The 16394-nt window shown below is 54.8% G+C and overlaps 1 protein-coding gene across 2 annotated transcripts in view; it reads right to left on the reverse strand.

The window, feature by feature from the left end:
* Nucleotides 1-294: 294 nt before the first annotated feature.
* Nucleotides 295-16394, reverse strand: part of HTRA3 (HtrA serine peptidase 3) — a 29155-nt gene continuing 13055 nt past the window's right edge. The window contains exons 3-9 of one of the 2 annotated variants that reach the window (XM_080830855.1): nucleotides 15418-15640; nucleotides 13442-13636; nucleotides 12840-12872; nucleotides 11455-11569; nucleotides 4442-4490; nucleotides 2795-2890; nucleotides 295-1440 (exon numbers count right to left, since the gene is read on the reverse strand). In XM_080830855.1, coding sequence (XP_080686981.1) covers nucleotides 1275-1440; nucleotides 2795-2890; nucleotides 4442-4490; nucleotides 11455-11569; nucleotides 12840-12872; nucleotides 13442-13636; nucleotides 15418-15640 — 877 coding nt within the window. In that variant the 3' untranslated portion in view covers nucleotides 295-1274. Of the gene's footprint in view, nucleotides 1441-2794; nucleotides 2891-4441; nucleotides 4491-9735; nucleotides 10508-11454; nucleotides 11570-12839; nucleotides 12873-13441; nucleotides 13637-15417; nucleotides 15641-16394 lie in introns of those variants that run through there. The other variant, XM_080830856.1, reaches the window with a different exon arrangement.

The raw sequence follows: 16394 nt of genomic DNA on the forward strand, positions 1-16394 counted from the left end.
ATGGAGCGCAGCTTAGCTGGGGCTTGTGGCAAGCCGGGCACCTTTCCAAACACCCCGCCCCTCTCGCCTTGGGGGTGGTGCTATCTGTGCCCTGTCGACACCTGCGAGAAGACAAGGCCAGGGCAGGAAAGCATCTTGCCTGAGACCACAGACCAGGAGAAGGTGGGGGAGCTGGCCCGATGCCCCTGTGCTCAGGGTGGTTTCCCCGGCCCTCGGCTGGCTGGTGTGTCAGTTCTCTATTCAAAAGAAGTTGTGGCTGGCGGGGGTGGGCTTCCTGGAGCACCCCTGCTGGCTAAGGACCATGTGCTTGTAAACTTTAATTTCCATACAGTAGAGAAACATACAGTACAAGCAACACGGGAAATCCATTGTGCAGCAAAGCTCACATGTACACCTCGACACACATGTGCCCTCCTGCCGCTCTAGGGGTGATTCCGTGAGTCCACGGCCCCTCGCAGAGCGGCACAGGGGAGGCGAAGCCGGCTCAGTCCTTGCAACCCCATCCCTGTCAGGAGGCTTCCTCTGCCCAGTGCCCCATGGTCACCTCTGGGGGGGACAAGTGGCCTTCCAGACAGTGTCAGACACTCTGCTCCTGGCCAGTCTCTGTCCCATCTCAGAAGGTGACATCATCACCAGTCACAGGGCTTGGCTGGGAAGCCAGGGGACATGCCCTTGGGGCCTGCTCTGAGCAAGCTGCCCACATTTGATTCCCCAAGGTGGTCAGATATGGCGGCCCTCCAGGGATGTGGATGCCACAGCCCTGGTCATTCAGTGTGGTGGGCACCACGGAGTCTGGGGCAGGAGCTGAGAGGCCTTCCAAGGGGAGGACGGGTTGGGGCACTGACCTGAGCAGGAGACTCGGAGGGGAGGGGAGGTTAGGAGCAGGTTGGGCATTTAGACAGAGGTTGGACAGGTGTAAAGGCAGGGCCGTAAAAGGGAGGCTGGGACCTGTGGGGACCTCTAGAGGAATGTTTGAGATATCCCGGGCACTTGGAAGGTGGCCCTCAGGAGGATCTGTACGAGGGGGATATCTGGCTGCCCCGTGGTACTCTGATCCAGAAGCCAACCCTCCCGAAGGCTGAAGTGGGTCCCTGGCCAAACCCTGCCTGTGGCTCTGCCCCTGGACAGCCAGGAGGAGGCCACCGGCTCTGTTGAGGACCGTCAGTGGTCCTTCGTCCTGACTCTGTGGGAGGCAGCAGCTCTGGATGGGACCTCTGGGCTGGCACCTGTCCCGGGCTGCAGGCTCTGGCACTCAGCGACGTGGGGTCCCATGCTCACAGGACCACCTCTGGCGCGATGCTGAACAGGAGGTCATCATTGCCCCTCCGCACCTCCAGCAGCAGAGGGGACTCGGTCAGGACAGCCTCCTGCAGCTCGCTCGAGTCCGACAGAGGGCGCCCGTTGACCTTGACGATGATGTCGCCATCTTGGATCCCCCCTCTGCCAATGGAGAGACACCCAGTCACCGCACATCCCTGCGAGGCCCAGACCCTGCTCAGGGGACAATCTGATCGAACAGGAGCGGTTTAAGAAAAATCATTTCAACAGGTAAGAATAGCATCCTGACTGCCAGGTGTTTATACCAGCCGGAAACGATGTCCCAGTATAGGCTAGTGCTTTGTAAGCCTGCTTCTTCTCTACATTATGAGGGCTGGGTTCAAGTTCTGGCTGCACCCTTTTTGGCTGGGCTGCTACAGGGCAGGCCTTGGCCCCTTTGAGCCTCAGTTTCCACCTCTACAGTCCCATGTGGGAACACGCTGCAGATTCCGAGGTCCAGGCTGCAGTGAAGGCTGACTCTTTAGGCAGCCGCGGTTGGCAGCGGCCACCCTTGCCACTGAGCCCACTGCTCTGGCTCTTAAGGAAGCCTGCCCGTGTTCCCTCCCTATAACTGCTGAAACCCTGAATAAGAGGACTGAGTTTGGTGGCTATTCATTGGCTTCACAGACCTATGTTTCAACAACTCTACTGCACGCCAGCTGCAGATCGAGCACCTGTGCTCCAGGGTCCGCCTCTCCCCATACAACCTCTGAAGCGGCACCACAGAAAACAGGAAGAGGGGTCCTGCTTGGTGGAGGGGGCCCTGTGGGGCTGGAGGCCGGCCTGCCTGGCTCCTCTCTACCCCATACCCTGCCCTTGCCCTTCACGGAGCCCCCGAGCATGACCTCCAGCTCCAGGGATCTCTGTGTAGACTGCTAACTAAATGCAGCCCACCCACCACCCAGACACAGAGCTGGGGCCTGGATCAGCCATACAAGCATGAGGCACCTGCACTCCATGGGCTGCCTTAGCTCAAGGTGCTGCAGACGGTCAGCTGTTCTCTGGTACCCGGCGGTTTCAAAGAACGTGGTGCTTTGTCTCATTTGATCTTGACAAAGCCTCCTCAGGGGAGGAAGAGTAGGCCAAACTATGCCTTGCAAACTTGCAGATGGGGAAACAGGCCCAGGAAGACCCGGGTGGGCCCACTGAGCTGGTGGGAATTGGGCTGGATTGGGGTTTGAGCTCTGGGAGGGGGGCGCTCTCTACAACTCTGTCTCTCAAGACCCAAAGGAAAGGACATGCTGGGCTAAGGAAGGACATTGCTAATTCTCTAAGGGGGTACATCATCTCTCCAGCCTGACTCCGGCTTAGGCAATAGACCAGAATCCCACCTGCTACTTCTATGCCACGTCATGTGCTGGGATGGGGTTCAAGGTCATGCAAGGTGACTGAAGCGGGCCCACCCTAGGCCTCATGCCCATGCAACCCCACCCTCCTCCTCCTGTCCAGCATCCCTGCTTCCCATAGGGCAGCCTACCTCTGAGAAGGTGAGTTTGGAGCAACCTCTTGCACGTAAATCCCACTGCTGACCGAAGGGAAGTCTGGATTGCTGGCCTTTAGTTCTTCCACCAAACTGAAAAAGAAGTTTCACAATGAATGCACTTTTTCTGAGCCTCTGAACTAACTCTGTGGCACAAAACTCTGCCATTCTCCCCCCAACCACCCAAGCCAGAAGAGGCATCTCCTTTAGACCCTGACACTGCTCTGTCCTACCACTGACCACTCTGGGTTGTCACTTGTTCTTCTCAGTGTTGCCCACTTGACATGGGCTCCTCAAGAGAAAGTTTGCTGAAGGTGGTTGATTAGAAGTGTGGATAGGGGAGGGTGTTGGATAGATGGGAGGGTGGGTGGGAGGAGGGATGAGAAAGAAGGAAAGGTAGAAGAATGGATGAACCAATGGTTGGATGGATGGAGAGATGGGTGGATGGATGGATGGACAGACGGTATGATGGATGGATAGACAGATGGTGTGATGGGTGAATGGATGAAAAGACAGAAAGAAAGAGCAGATTTAATAGAAAGGTTGGTATATTGGTCTGGATTATAAATGGCTGTCAGATTTAATTTCTAGATTAAGAGTTGATGAAATGAGAAGAATGATCATTTTAGGGACTGTATAGTTTTAAGGATATAATCAATTGAGCATGCTTTAGTTCTCCCCACAGCACACAATGCTCCTCCTCCTTCCCCAGATCCTTGGACTTGACTTGACATATTTTTCTCGCCTTGCTTCCCTTCCTTCTCCCTCTCCCTCCTTTCCCTCACACACTCCACCCTTTATTTTACTATTGGTGTTTCCAGCCACCCACTCTGCTACAGATGTGATACCGATAAGTAGGACACAGTTTCACTCCCAAGGAGTTCAGGTTCAAAGTTGAGGGGGGCAGGGCACAACAGGTAATTCCATCCCCTGGGACCAGTGCAATGCTTGGAAGGGAAGCACAGCTATACAGGGGGGAAAGGTAGTACTCCTCCCACTTGAGTTTCAAGGGGAGTAGAACAGTGTTCCCCCAAAATTCGTGTCCACTGAGAACCTCAGAATGTGACTTTGTGTAGAAATATAGTCTTTAAAGTTCTATTGGTTATGGATATCTAAGTAGGGTCATCCTGACTTAGGGTGGGACCTAAATCCAAGAACTGGTGTTTTTATAAGAGAAAGAGGCCATGTGTGGATGATTGGGGTGATGTGGCTACAAGCCAAGAAACACTTGGAACCCCCAGAAGCAGGGAGAGGCAAGGAAGGACTCCCCACAGAGCCTCCAGTGGGAGCACAGACCTGCTAACACCCTGATTTTGGACCACTAGCTTCCAGAATGTCAAGAGAATGGATTCTTATTGTCTGAAGCCACCGAGTCTGTGGTAATTTGCTATGGCAGCCACAGAGGCTTGCTTCCTGAAGGAAGGGGCACCTGAATGAAGTCCTGAGGGAACTGAAGGAACCTATTAGACAAATTTGGGGAAGGTATTGCAGGCAGAGGGCTGGTCTGAGCAGAGGCTTGGGATTCTGAGTGTATCTGGCCCACAGGAACACCTGTAGGCAGCTGGGTATAGCTGGGCAAGGTCTGGGAAGAGAGGGGAGGGATGAGGGTGGGTGGGCAGCAGGGCTGCATCCTCAGACACTCACTTCGATGTGATGGTCCTCATCCGTATGCCAATGAATCGCTTTTTCCAATCTGGGAACAAAACATGACAGGACCTTGTTAGAGTCACTATGAAAGCCTCTGCCCTCCCTGAGGGGCCAGGTGGGTGGGAAACTCCCCTCAGGAGCAAAAAGCAGCAGGATTCATCCCATGTGGTCACAGGCATAGAACTGTCTCTGTTCTCCAGGCTGCTGTTGAGGGGTTCAGAGATGTCCTGCCTAGTCTGGTGACTTCCTGCTCACCCTTGCCCACAGGCCCCATGAAACCACAGCAGCTCCCGCAGATGCTCTGCCACTGAACCCCACACCCAAACCCCAGCAGCCAGTGGAGCTCTCCTCTCCAGCCTCCATCTCGCAGGCTCCCCAAACTTGCCTGTTCAGATATGAACTTGTTACCTTCTCCTGCCTTCCCCATAAATTATAACATTAGCCAATAATGCCCAGTGAGCACTGGCCATGTGCCAAGCCCTCCAGTTGGGAGACTTAAACACACAACTTCCAAAGCTGGCAGCTCTATCCCCTTGGCTCTGCCAGTCTGTGACTTAGGAGGTGTCTCAGCCCCAGAAATAATATTTTCCTATTTGGAACCATAAAACAAGTCTCAACACAATTAAAATGGCTTATCATAAAAACGTGCTCTCTGACCACAATTAAAGTAGAAATCGGTAATAGAAGGGTATCTAGAAAATTTCCAATAACTTAGAAATGAAACAACACACTTCTGAATACCTCATCTTCAAAGAAGAAATCAAAAAGGAAATTAGAAAGTATTTAAAACTATATAAAAATGAGAAAATGACATATCAACATTTGTGAGGTGCAGGTAAAGCAGTACATGGGGGAAATTAATAGTACCAGAGTGCCAATATCAGAGAAGAAGAAAGGTGTCACATCACTGATTTCAGCTTTCACCATAAGAACTAGAAAGAGAAGACTTAATGAACCCAGTGTAAGCAGAAGAAAGGGAATAATAAAGACTAGAAATCAATGAGATAGAAAACAAATTCAAAACAAAATAAATGGAGGGCAGAAGCTTATTCTTGGAGATTAATAAAATCAATAAGGTCTCAGCCAGACTGATCAGCCAAAAGAAAGAAAAAGAAAAAGACAAGACAATTATCCATATCAGGATTAGGCATGGGAGAAGAGACATCACCACGGAGCCTATGGTATTGCAAGGGTAAGAAGATGTAATTATGAACAACTGGATGCCAACACATTTGACAGCTCAGATAAAATGCACACATTTCTTGAATTTTCCAAACTGCCAAACCTCACTCAAGAAGAAGCAGATAACCACAGAAGCCCCATCTCTATTTTGTAGTTAAAAATCTTCCCACAGGGCGCCTGGGTGGCTCAGTGGGTTAAGCCTCTGCCTTTGGCTCGGGTCATGATCCCAGGGTCCTGGGATCAAGCCGCGCATCGGGCTCTCTGCTCGGCAGGGAGCCTGCTTCCTCCTCCTCTCTCTCTCTCTGCCTGCCTCTCTGCCTACTTGTGATCTCTGTCTGTCAAATAAATAAACAAAATCTAAAAAAAAAAAAATTTTTTTTTTTAAATTTAAAAAATCTTCCCACAAAGAAAACGGCAGGGCCAGGTGGTCCCACAGAAGAACTCTACCTAATGTTTAGGAAAGAAGTAGTATCAGCTCTGCAGAAACTCTTCTGGAAAACTGAAAATGAGTGAATACTTCTGTGATGTTGTGATTTATAATAAGAAATATGTGTTTTGGTTTTCATTTATGGTTCCCAGCACACGGCCCCTAAAACTTCTGTAATTCCCTGTGACAAGCACTCTGGGGACATCTTTTTGCTGCCAGCCCCTGAAATAGCCTCACGGTGATAAATGTGCAAAGGGTGTCTTCTGTTACTCGTAACACAAGCCCCTTTCAACCACTCCCAAGTGTATGTTACCGAGGTGATTTTGAGAAGACCTTAAGGTTGGGGCTGGTTGCCAGGAAGCCTACAATGTGATTAGGGGGTCGAACTTTCAGCCCTAACCTCCATGACACCTCTGCGGAGAGGTGAGGGGCTGGAGGTGAACATAATGACAAATGGCAGTGGTTGAACCAATCATGCCTCCACAGTAAAGCCTCCATACAACCCCAAGAGGGAGAGTCAGAGAGCTTTCAGGTTGGTGGACATGGAGGTGCTCTTTGTCCTTTCCCAGACCTACCCTGTATACCTCTCCTATTGTTCTTGAATTCTACCTCTTTACACACAAACTGACAATCTAGCAAGTAAACTGTTTTCCTGAGCTGTGTGAGCTGCTCCAGCAAATGATCAAAACCAAGGAGGGGACTGTGGGAAACCCACATCTCCAGCTGGTGGGTCAGAAGCACTGGCTGGACTTTTGATTGGCACCTGAAGTGGGGGGTGGTCTTGTGCAACCTTAACCATGGGTTCTGACACCCTCTCCAAGTAGACAGTGTCAGACTTGGGTGAAACGGTAGGGCAGACTGCTGGTGCGGGGGATCCCCTTGCATTTGGTCACCAGGATGTCAGAAGTGAAGCTGTGTCATAGCAGAGAACTGAGGACAGACAAGAGGCACAGGAGGGGTGTTCTTCCTAAAAACCACTCAACCATCATCCTGTACCCAAAACTGTGAGAGAATACTAGACCAACATCTCTCAGGAAGATGGCTGCAAAAAACCCTTAAACATTTTCAGCAAATCAAATCCAGCAATATATACTAATGATAATGCATCACGATGGGGGAGCTTTATCCCAGGAATGCAAGGACGGTTTAACATTCAAAAATCAGCCAATGCAATTCACATTAACAGAGTACAAAGGAAAGCCGTCATCTTAAAAGGTGTGGAAAAGTGTCTGACAAAATCTTCTAACCCTATCTGTTCCTAGGAAAAACTATGAATTCAAGGGGACTTTTTCCATCTGATGAAGGACACCTTCAAGAGACATTGAGTGAGCATCCTACTTGTGGGTAAGAGTCTCGAGACTTCTCCCCCAAGGGCGAGAAGGACGCCAGGCATCCACTCTCACCACCTTCCTATTCAGTATCTTAGGAAGACTCCAGCCAGGCAAGAACAAAAGAAAAGGCATCCAGACTAGAAAGAAAGATGCAAAACTCTTTCTGTGCACAGCCTGCAGAACCATCTGTGTGCAAAATCTGACGGACCCACAGGAATTCCTACCAGCATAAGCTGTCAATGTCATGGGATCTCTTATGATTAATTGACATACAAAAATCAGCTTTACTTGTATATCCTGGTAACAAATAATTGGAAATTGAACTTTAACATTGAATAACTGAAACAATTGAATTGAAATCAGGAATTGACAAGCTGATTCTAAAATCCATTTGGAAATGCAAAACCAAAACAATGTTGGAGGTGGGACAAAGCGGGAGGACTGATGTCGCCTGACCTGAAAACACAGCAGAGCCGTGATATTCAGGACAGACAGACAAGTGGGACCGAAAGGGCTCATTTTACTTTTGACAAAGGTGCAAAAGCAATTCAGTGGAGAAAAACACATTATGTTGGAATTGACTCTCCAAGGCAGGAAAAAAAAAAAAGGAGAACTTCGATTCATACTTCGCACTCTTAAAAAATTAGTTCAAAATGCATCATTGCTCTAATGTGAAGACCTCAGAAAGTAAACTGCTAGAAGAAAACATAGAAGATAGTCCTGACCTTTGGCTAGCAAAGATTTCTTAGATACAATTCCACACACATTAAAAAAAAATTGGCAAAGGAGACTTCATAGAAATTGACAAAACACCCCTCTTTGAAGGCGCCATCAGGAGAATGAAAAGTTAAGCAGCAGGAGGAGACATTTCAGCTCATCTCTCTGACAAAGGCTCCCATCTAGAATGCATCCAGACCCTTCTCAAAACCTGGGAAGAACACAAACAACTCAACTTTTTAAAGTGGGCAAAAGATCTCAACTGCCGTTTTCGCACAGAAGATCGATGGTCGGGATCGATGGCCCCGAGTGAGAGGAGGCCAGCAGGGTTGGGGGTGGGGAGGGAGGGGAAGCTGCCTGCTGGTGGCTCTGCTGGGTTGGTGGCTCTGGTGTTTACCCCCAGCAGGTACAGCCCCGGGACAGCTCCCAGCGGAGATGGGCCCATGGTCTGCCCTATATTTTGAAAGGACCCCTCGGTTGGGAAGAGTCTTTGAGGCAAAGGCAGCTGCATATTCTGGTGCAGCGCTCCATGATGGGGCCAAGCTGGAGATGGGAATCTGGGAGTCACTCCCTAGACGGCATTTCCATCCGCAGGTGGGTTGAGGTCCTCAGAGGTAGGAAAAAGACCCGGGCAGAAGCCTCGGTGCTGGCCCCTGGTCAACATTGCCCAGAGCCCCGAGGTCATGCTTCAGAACAGGAAGGAGCCCGAGCTTCCGGTGCTTGTGCGTGAGCAGCACCCTGGCCAGCAGAGGTGCAGCCCTGCCCCCTGTGAGGCAGAGTAGGGCCCTTGGTCGGAAGCCCACTGTGTACCCCAGAGCCAGCAGGCTCAGCCAGATGTGGCTTCTCCAGAAACCCCGGGCAGTGGGGCTGGGGCAGGGTGGCCTGATGGAGTTTCTGGGTCAGCAGACAACCTTGCATCTCCTCCTTCACGGGGAGATCACCCAAATGTGGAGGGTCCCGCGTACTGGGCTGGGAACCCGGAGGTGGTGGGCTGGGGGGCCTGACTTTGTTTCCTGCTCCACATGCTAGGGAACCACTCTGGACCAGTGTGAGGCAACAAAGCCAGTGAACGCTTAGCACTGGTCCTGACCACTGGGCTGGGGCGAGCCGAGCTCAGGAGAGCCTCCGGTACCTTGGAGAAGGGACCGTAGGCTTCCAAGCATGGGTGCTGTCCCCTCACACCCCTGCCTCTGGCTGCTGCCTCCTGGTCCAGAGGAAACAATCTTGCCCGCCGGTGTCCCCAGTCTGCCCGATCCTGGAGGCTAGGGAATGTGCCTTCCAGTGCCTCCCTGCAGCTCTCCCTGGGCGCACAGTCCACAGAGACCCCCAGGGCAGGAGACAAGTGATGTTTCCACTCCCCAGGTTGGATGGGACCCCGTTGTTCACAGAGGGCCTGACATCCATAACCACCCAGCCCCACTGACCCAAACGCCCCCGGGAGTGAACCCCCAAACCCTCCTGGAGCCTGAAGTTGAGGTTCCCTTGGACCAGCATGGTGTCCCCTCTCCCCTCCAGAGACCCCCCAGAGCCCTCTGTGCCCCATAGCCCTACACAGGAACAAGAAACCCCCCTTAATGTCTCCTTAGTTTAACTTGAGGATGCCTTGTTTTAAAAAACTTTAGATTAACCTGGTTTAAGTATTTTGATGATTTTATTAAGACAAAACAGCAGAAGTGAACACCAACTTCAGAAAGGCTTTAAATTATAGATTCAGTCGTCCAGCTAAGATTTGTTGGGCTCTCTGATCAGTCCACATGTCCCGGGGGAGGAGACAGCTCTGGGGACAGGGGCTGAGTCTCCCAGGGTGTCTGGGGTGAGGTCGGCACTGACAGGGAGAGTCTCTGCCCAGCAAAGGAAAGGGCCCTGCTGGCCCCTGGTGGGTTCTGAGAGGGGAGAGGAAGTGAGGCAAGAAGCCAGGGGATGCTATCATCTGATTTCTAACAAACAGTCACCCAACAGCTCAGTCTGTACAAAAGGCAGATCCACCAATTTCCTGGAAGGGAACTAAAGTCAAGGGTACCCTTATGGGGTAGGATAATTACACTAGAAAAGCTCAGTTATTAGAGAAAGCACCAAGGCTATGACAGGTCGAAAGGTGCAACCCTGGGTTAAGTTCTGAGCTTCCTAGCAGCCAAGGAGAAAAGATGTGGAGTTAGACGCCCCTCCCCCACCCGTCCAAGAGAAGAAACGTTCAGCTTCTGCAGGGAAGACTGGCTCTCCAGGCCATCTTCATATGAGGGACACCGATGAGCCCAATGGAGTCCTCAACAGTGGTTCTTCACATGACCAGTCCTCACGGCACTGGCCTTGGCTGCACTGGGCTCCATGTGCTTGGCTGGTGGGATCCTGGAGGATCGGGCAAGCATGCGAAAGCCCCCTGCTCTCAGTGAACTGCCGGTGAAGGGGCTGGGAGAAGACATGGACGCAATCTGAAGGTGGCGCTAGTGGAGTGGCCCAGGTCTGGACACTTGCCAGGTGGGCACGGGAGACAAAATGGTGGGAGGGAGACATTCACTTGGGCTAAAATGAAAAGCGGGAAAGTGGAGGGCACCAGGAAAGCTCCTGAGATCAGGAGACATAAGACCCTCCTCTGGAAGGCAGCTGTGACCACCAGCCTTAAGAAGGTGATGGGCAGGCCCTCACTGGGGAGAGTCAGCCGTGCCTGTCCTAGGCCTCCCTCAGGTGGGTGCTCACGGCCATCCAGGCATGGCTAGGGAGAGCCGGACATCCCTACGTGGACAGGGAGATGGGGTTGAGTGGAAGATGCTTTCCAAGGATTGGGGGCTTGGGCTCCACTCCCCTGGAGGAGAGACTATCCTCCTGGACAGGCTGCATGAGCAGCAGGCTGAAAGGGGGCATCCTTGGGGATGAGCAGAGGGGAGGGAGGTAGGAAGGAAGGAGGGAGGGAGGATGGGTGAGTGGCTGGTAGAAGGGTGGGTAAAAGGACAGATGGGCAGATAGGTGGGTGGGGGTATGAGTGGACGGAAGGAAGGGTGGGTTGATAGGTGGATGGATGGATGGATGGAAGGAAGGAAGGAAGGGAGGGAGGGAGGGAAGGAAGGGAGGAGGGAGGAAGGAAGAAAGGACACACCAGTCCTGTCTGCAGCAGCCCAGAGAAGTGGATCCTGGTGGCCCAAGCCACTGGAGGTGGGAGGTGGTTGGGAGACCCCCCCCCCCTTCACCGCTAGAAAGGGAACTTCGGGAGGGACGGGGTGCATGGGGCCAAGAGGTAAGGGGAGGAAGACAGAAGCCACGGCTGAGAGATACGGGGTCTGGGGACTTCAGGACGGGCATGGGGTGGGCAGGGAGGGAAGGGGTCCCCAGCCTCAGCAGCCCCCAGAGCAACACTCTACCTTTGACGTGCTTATCCTGGAACTCTGCGAGGAAGCGCGTGATGCGGTCAGAGGGGATGGCGAAGGAGATGCCGGCTGCCACCTTGAGCGTGTTGATGCCAATGACCTCGCCATCCTGCGCGGGGAGGCCAGAGGAGTGGTCACCCCGGAGCCCGAGTACCAAGTACCGTGTCCACCTCCGGCTCCCAGGGCCAAGCCGGCCATCACTGCCCCTGGAGGAGGGGCTCCCAGGGCAGTCCCAAAGCTGTTCCGGAAAGGCCCTCTGGGGTTCACCTCACCTCTCCCTCCAAACCCGGCCCTCCTCTCCCCGGTTCAGGGAGCTTGCCGTCTGCCCCTCAAGCAGTGCCCACTGAGGAGGACACCCCCAACCTGGGGAGGGCGTGATGAGGCCTCTGGGACTGGAGCTTCTCTCATCCATCCTTCTAGAAGTGGGTCTGGGGGCGTGTGGCCAGGGCAGCTCCCCAGCCCCCCACCCTCTCTGTCCCCCAGGAACTGGCCTCCCACCCCACACCTGCCTTGCACCCCTTCAAGGCCACAGCCTGGGTCACCAGACACAGCCTGGTGTGCACCCGTTTTCTGGCCTCCAGCATGAAGACCGGGCACAGAGAACACCCGTGCTGGAACTGTGGTTCCCGCTGAGCACCTGCAGGCTGCTTGGGGACAGGGTGAAGCACCCTCTGAGCCCTCCCGCTCCTGCTGTGCCTTCTCCACAGACTCTATTTCTCCTGCATGTCCCTTCTCCACGGCCCAGATGAGGTGCTCCCGCCTCCAGGAAGCCCTCCCTGCCTGGGTTCCTCCAGAGTCCCTGCACTGTTCCTCATGTCATGCAGGCATGCTCACGTCTGACATGCTGCAGCATGGACGGGAGCTCCTGGGGTGGGGATGGTACACGAGACTTCGGGGCCCCAGGAGCTGAACGGATTTCTGACCTGAACTCCTGGTTTATTCTAGAAATCTCACCTGGGATGAGAATGAGCCTGACCTGGCACCCAGGGTGGGCATGGGATCAAGGGGGGGGGGACCTAAGGGGACTGGGAAAGAACAAGGATACTCCTCAGTGCGTAAATGCAAGGATGGGGGACCCAGAACAGTAAGCAGCCCTGACCTGTGTGTCCTCTGCCCCAGGTCCTTGCTGAGCCCGTGGCCCCTGACTGGCTGCTGTTCTGGGTCATCCTCCCTCCTTGGGCAGCCCAGCTGCTCTGGGGGCCCCGGGGGGCCAGGGCAGCATGTGCTTGGGGACACGTCCTCCTCCCGGGCCTCCAGCTCAGCTATTGGGTGTGCAGATTCAAGGCCCCTCTTTAGGGTTCCATCCCTGCCTTGAGGCTGTACTGTCATGTGAGCAGAGTCCCAGAAAACTAGAGGCTTCTGCCCTTGGGGACACTTACCAGGTTCACCAGTGGTCCCCCGGAGTTCCCGTACTGCAAGGGGAGGAAACTTGATGTGAGCTGAGCCCTGAGCCCACCCGAGGGTCCCTGAAGCTCTGTCTTCCGACCCTCGTTCCAACCGGCACAGAGATGGGTCATCGAATTTCACCCCCAATGGCAGGGAAAGTCCTCACTTCACCCCCATTTCACAGGTAAGGGAGCTGAGGCCCTAGAGGCCACACGGACGGCTGTGAGGTGACCCGTGCGCCCCGCACAAACTAACAGGCTCATTCCAGGCTCGGCCACGAGGGACCTCTGCAAAGGTTTGCATTTCCAGAAGGGCCCGGAGCTCGGCAAACCCACAAGGCTGGGCACTCTGTGAGCTACAGTGACGATACTAACAGCGACAAAAGGAATGCTGGGGTTGGGGGGGTGACTTGAGCAGAGACTCTCTGCTTCTCTGAATGTCCCGGCTCAGGGCAGCAGCTTCTAACCCCTCTGGCAGACCTGGCACCCCGGTGCAGAAGTCACAGGGAGCCCGAGAACTGCTGAACGTAAAGAAGGAGCTTGGTAGCGAGCGGAAGTGCTGAGTGATGGGTCAGTCTCTGGGGACAGGGACTCACGTTGATGATGGCGTCCGTCTGGATGTAGTCCATGTCCGAGTCCCGGAGGCCCAGCTCCTTGCCGTCCCGCTGGGCCGTGCTGACGATGCCCGTGGTCACAGTGTTCTGCAGGGCAAAGGGGCTGCCGATGGCCACCACGAACTCACCGGGCCGCAGGTCTGCCGAGCGGCCCAGCAGCAGCGCCGGCAGCTTTTTCTGGAGGGGAGAGACGGGGAGGGAGGCTCAGCTGTCTGCCTTCGCTGGGGCCGTAGCCAGATCGAGGCCAGGCCCCCAGCGGGGTGGTCCCAGTACGGCGGGAGCAGCTGGACAGAGCTGTCAGGGGCCAAGGCCAAGGCAAGTCGCCAACTCAGACAGAGGACGGGCTGGCCTCCAGCTGACCCACAGTAGGAGAGACCCAGGCCAGGGTCCTTGCAATGGGGGCTCAGCTGCTCTGTGACCGACATGGGTTCCCTAGGCAGCTGTAGGGGTCACACATAGGGAGGATGCCTGGAGGATCCAGCTGGGCATGGCCTCTGAGGTGATGGAGCCCAGTGGTTCGGTGGTCACAGGTCCCTCTGAAATCTGATGAGCGCTGTGAATGCCATCCAAAACGTATCACACACAGACTGAAGCATTAAGACTGAGAGTCCTGCAGGAAGCCTGGAGCCCAGGTGAGGACATGGAACCCTACTGTTGGAATCCTTGATCCAGCTCAACCTGATCTCCCAGTATAGACACAGGGAAACAGAGGCCCATGCAGGGCTCAGGGGCCGAGAGGCAGATCCTGCTTCGAGGAGAAGTGTTGGCTGCTGATGGTGCCTGTGGGCACCAGGGCGCATGGGCCTTATTGATTCCACCAGCATTTGTGGCCCCCGAGGACGGCTGGGGTGCACCCGGCCGTAGGATTCGGCCACAGCCCTGGGAACGGGAGAGACCTAGTGGCAGCCAGACCCAGGGTCCTTGGCGGGGGTGGGGTGGGGGCTGCATTCTGTGGCCCTTGGGGTGTTTTGTAAATAAAGTTTTATTGGCACACAGCCCTGTGTTTGTATCACCTGCGGTTGTCACAGAGCTGGGAAGCATCCACATAGCACGCAGGCCCCACAAAGCCTGGGAGCATTTACTACCTGGAGCCTCACTGCAAATACTGCCACTGCCTGTCCTTGAGCATACTGTCCCCCCCAGCCTGACTGCCCTCATCCCTAGAACAGACATGGTGTCCCCCGGCTCAGTAACTACTGTCAAAGTGTCAAATGTGGGGAAGGGTCCACATTGGGGTAAATCTCCTCTCCCTGCATCAGGTAGGAAGAAACCTCCTCATAAACGATTCATTATCACCAAAACTCTCCGGTTTCATTCAGAAAGAGCAGAAGCCAGATTCAAGGTCAGTCATGCCAAAGTCATCAGCACAGACAGCCCCACGGGTTGCCGACATCATGGCAGGGGCACCCCGTAGTGGCCCTGTCCAATGGTCCTATGTACGACACTGGACAAGCTCTGTCTTAGGTCAGCATGATCTTGGGCAGTGGCCTAACCTCTCTGAGCCTCAGTTTCCCCTCTGAAATCGCAGGACACTGACACCCCTTCTGCCAAGGGCTGTGGGGACTTCTGGAACAGCCAGTGGCACGGATGGGGGATCACGGTGGCCCCGCTGGGGGCTGCCTAGCCAGCTGGGGAGACCGGATGTAGGGGGACCGGGGGCCTATGTCCCAGTGCTCTCCACAGCCTCTGTCGGCCATGCAGGGACAGCGGCATCTCCTGCAGTGGGCCCAGGAGGGACACTGGGAGTGTCCCTGGGCCTTGGAGGTCATCCCTGTGAAAATGGCGGGAGGACGGCAGCCCAGCTCTGCCTGTACCTGGCAGCTCCAGGAAGCAGGGTGGGGGGCCTACACCCTGGTTCTGGTCTGACTTGGGCCCCTTCTTCCCAGTGCCCCCCAGGAAGGTTGGGCTGACGCAGCTCTGAACCCTGGGGTCTGGGGAGGTGCCCCACACACACTCACTTTCGGGTGGATCTTGATGGTGGCAATGTCTGACTTCTTGTCGATGTCCTTGATGGTGGCCTCGTAACTGTCACCATTCTGGAGCTGCACTTTGAGCTGCTGCCGGCCAGAGACAGCGTTGGTGCTTGACACCACATGGGCGTTGGTGATGATCAAGCCAGCCTCTGACATGATGAAGCCCGAGCCACTGGACAGGGGCACGTTTCGGCCAAACAGAGGATGTCTGTGGGGAGGTAAGCACAGGCGGGCGGTCAGGGGCCTGGATGCAGGGGCCTGGATGCAGGGGCCTGGACGCAGGGACCTGGATGCAGGGACCCGGACGCAGGGACCCGGATGCGGGGACCTGGACGCAGGAACCTAGGGGACCCAGACGCAGGGCCAGCTGCAGCCATGCACCAGCTGCTGGGGAGCAGAGCCCAGCGTCGGGTGAAAGATCATGGGTTTGGAGTCTCTGGGCCCGGGGCCAACCCCAGCTCTGCCATCTCCAGCTGTGGCCTTGGCCAGCTCACTGACTCCTGGACCCATTTCACAGCCAGCCAGAAGGGACGACCATCTGTGACTTGCAATTTTCTGGGCGGAGATGGAGGCCTATGCGCGTCAGGCCTGTTGGGACAGGCAGGCGTGCTCAGCCCTGACTGCTCAAACCCGGAGCCACACAGGCCAGGACTCTAATCTTGGGCCCATCCCATTTACTATCTGCGTGGCTGGGGGCAGGCTTCAGTCTCCCAGCTAGGAAATGGGGACAGTACCCTGCTGAGTGTGATGCCTGGAGGCAGGAAGTCACTCAGCAAACAGGACGGCTATTGGCACTAATGGGCACGTAGCTTCTGGGGGGCTGTCCCGCGGCAGGTCCCCACGGGAGTGACTTCCCAGGCAGGAGGACAGATCAGCCTACACAGGAAGAACATGGCACAGGGCAGGGGGTGTGTGTTCTCCCCCAGTGCCTGTGGCAGGCTCCGCTCCATGAATTCTGCACC

The sequence above is a fragment of the Martes martes genome, assembly GCF_963455335.1.
Source record: "Martes martes genome assembly, chromosome: 2".
NCBI lineage: Eukaryota > Metazoa > Chordata > Mammalia > Carnivora > Mustelidae > Martes > Martes martes.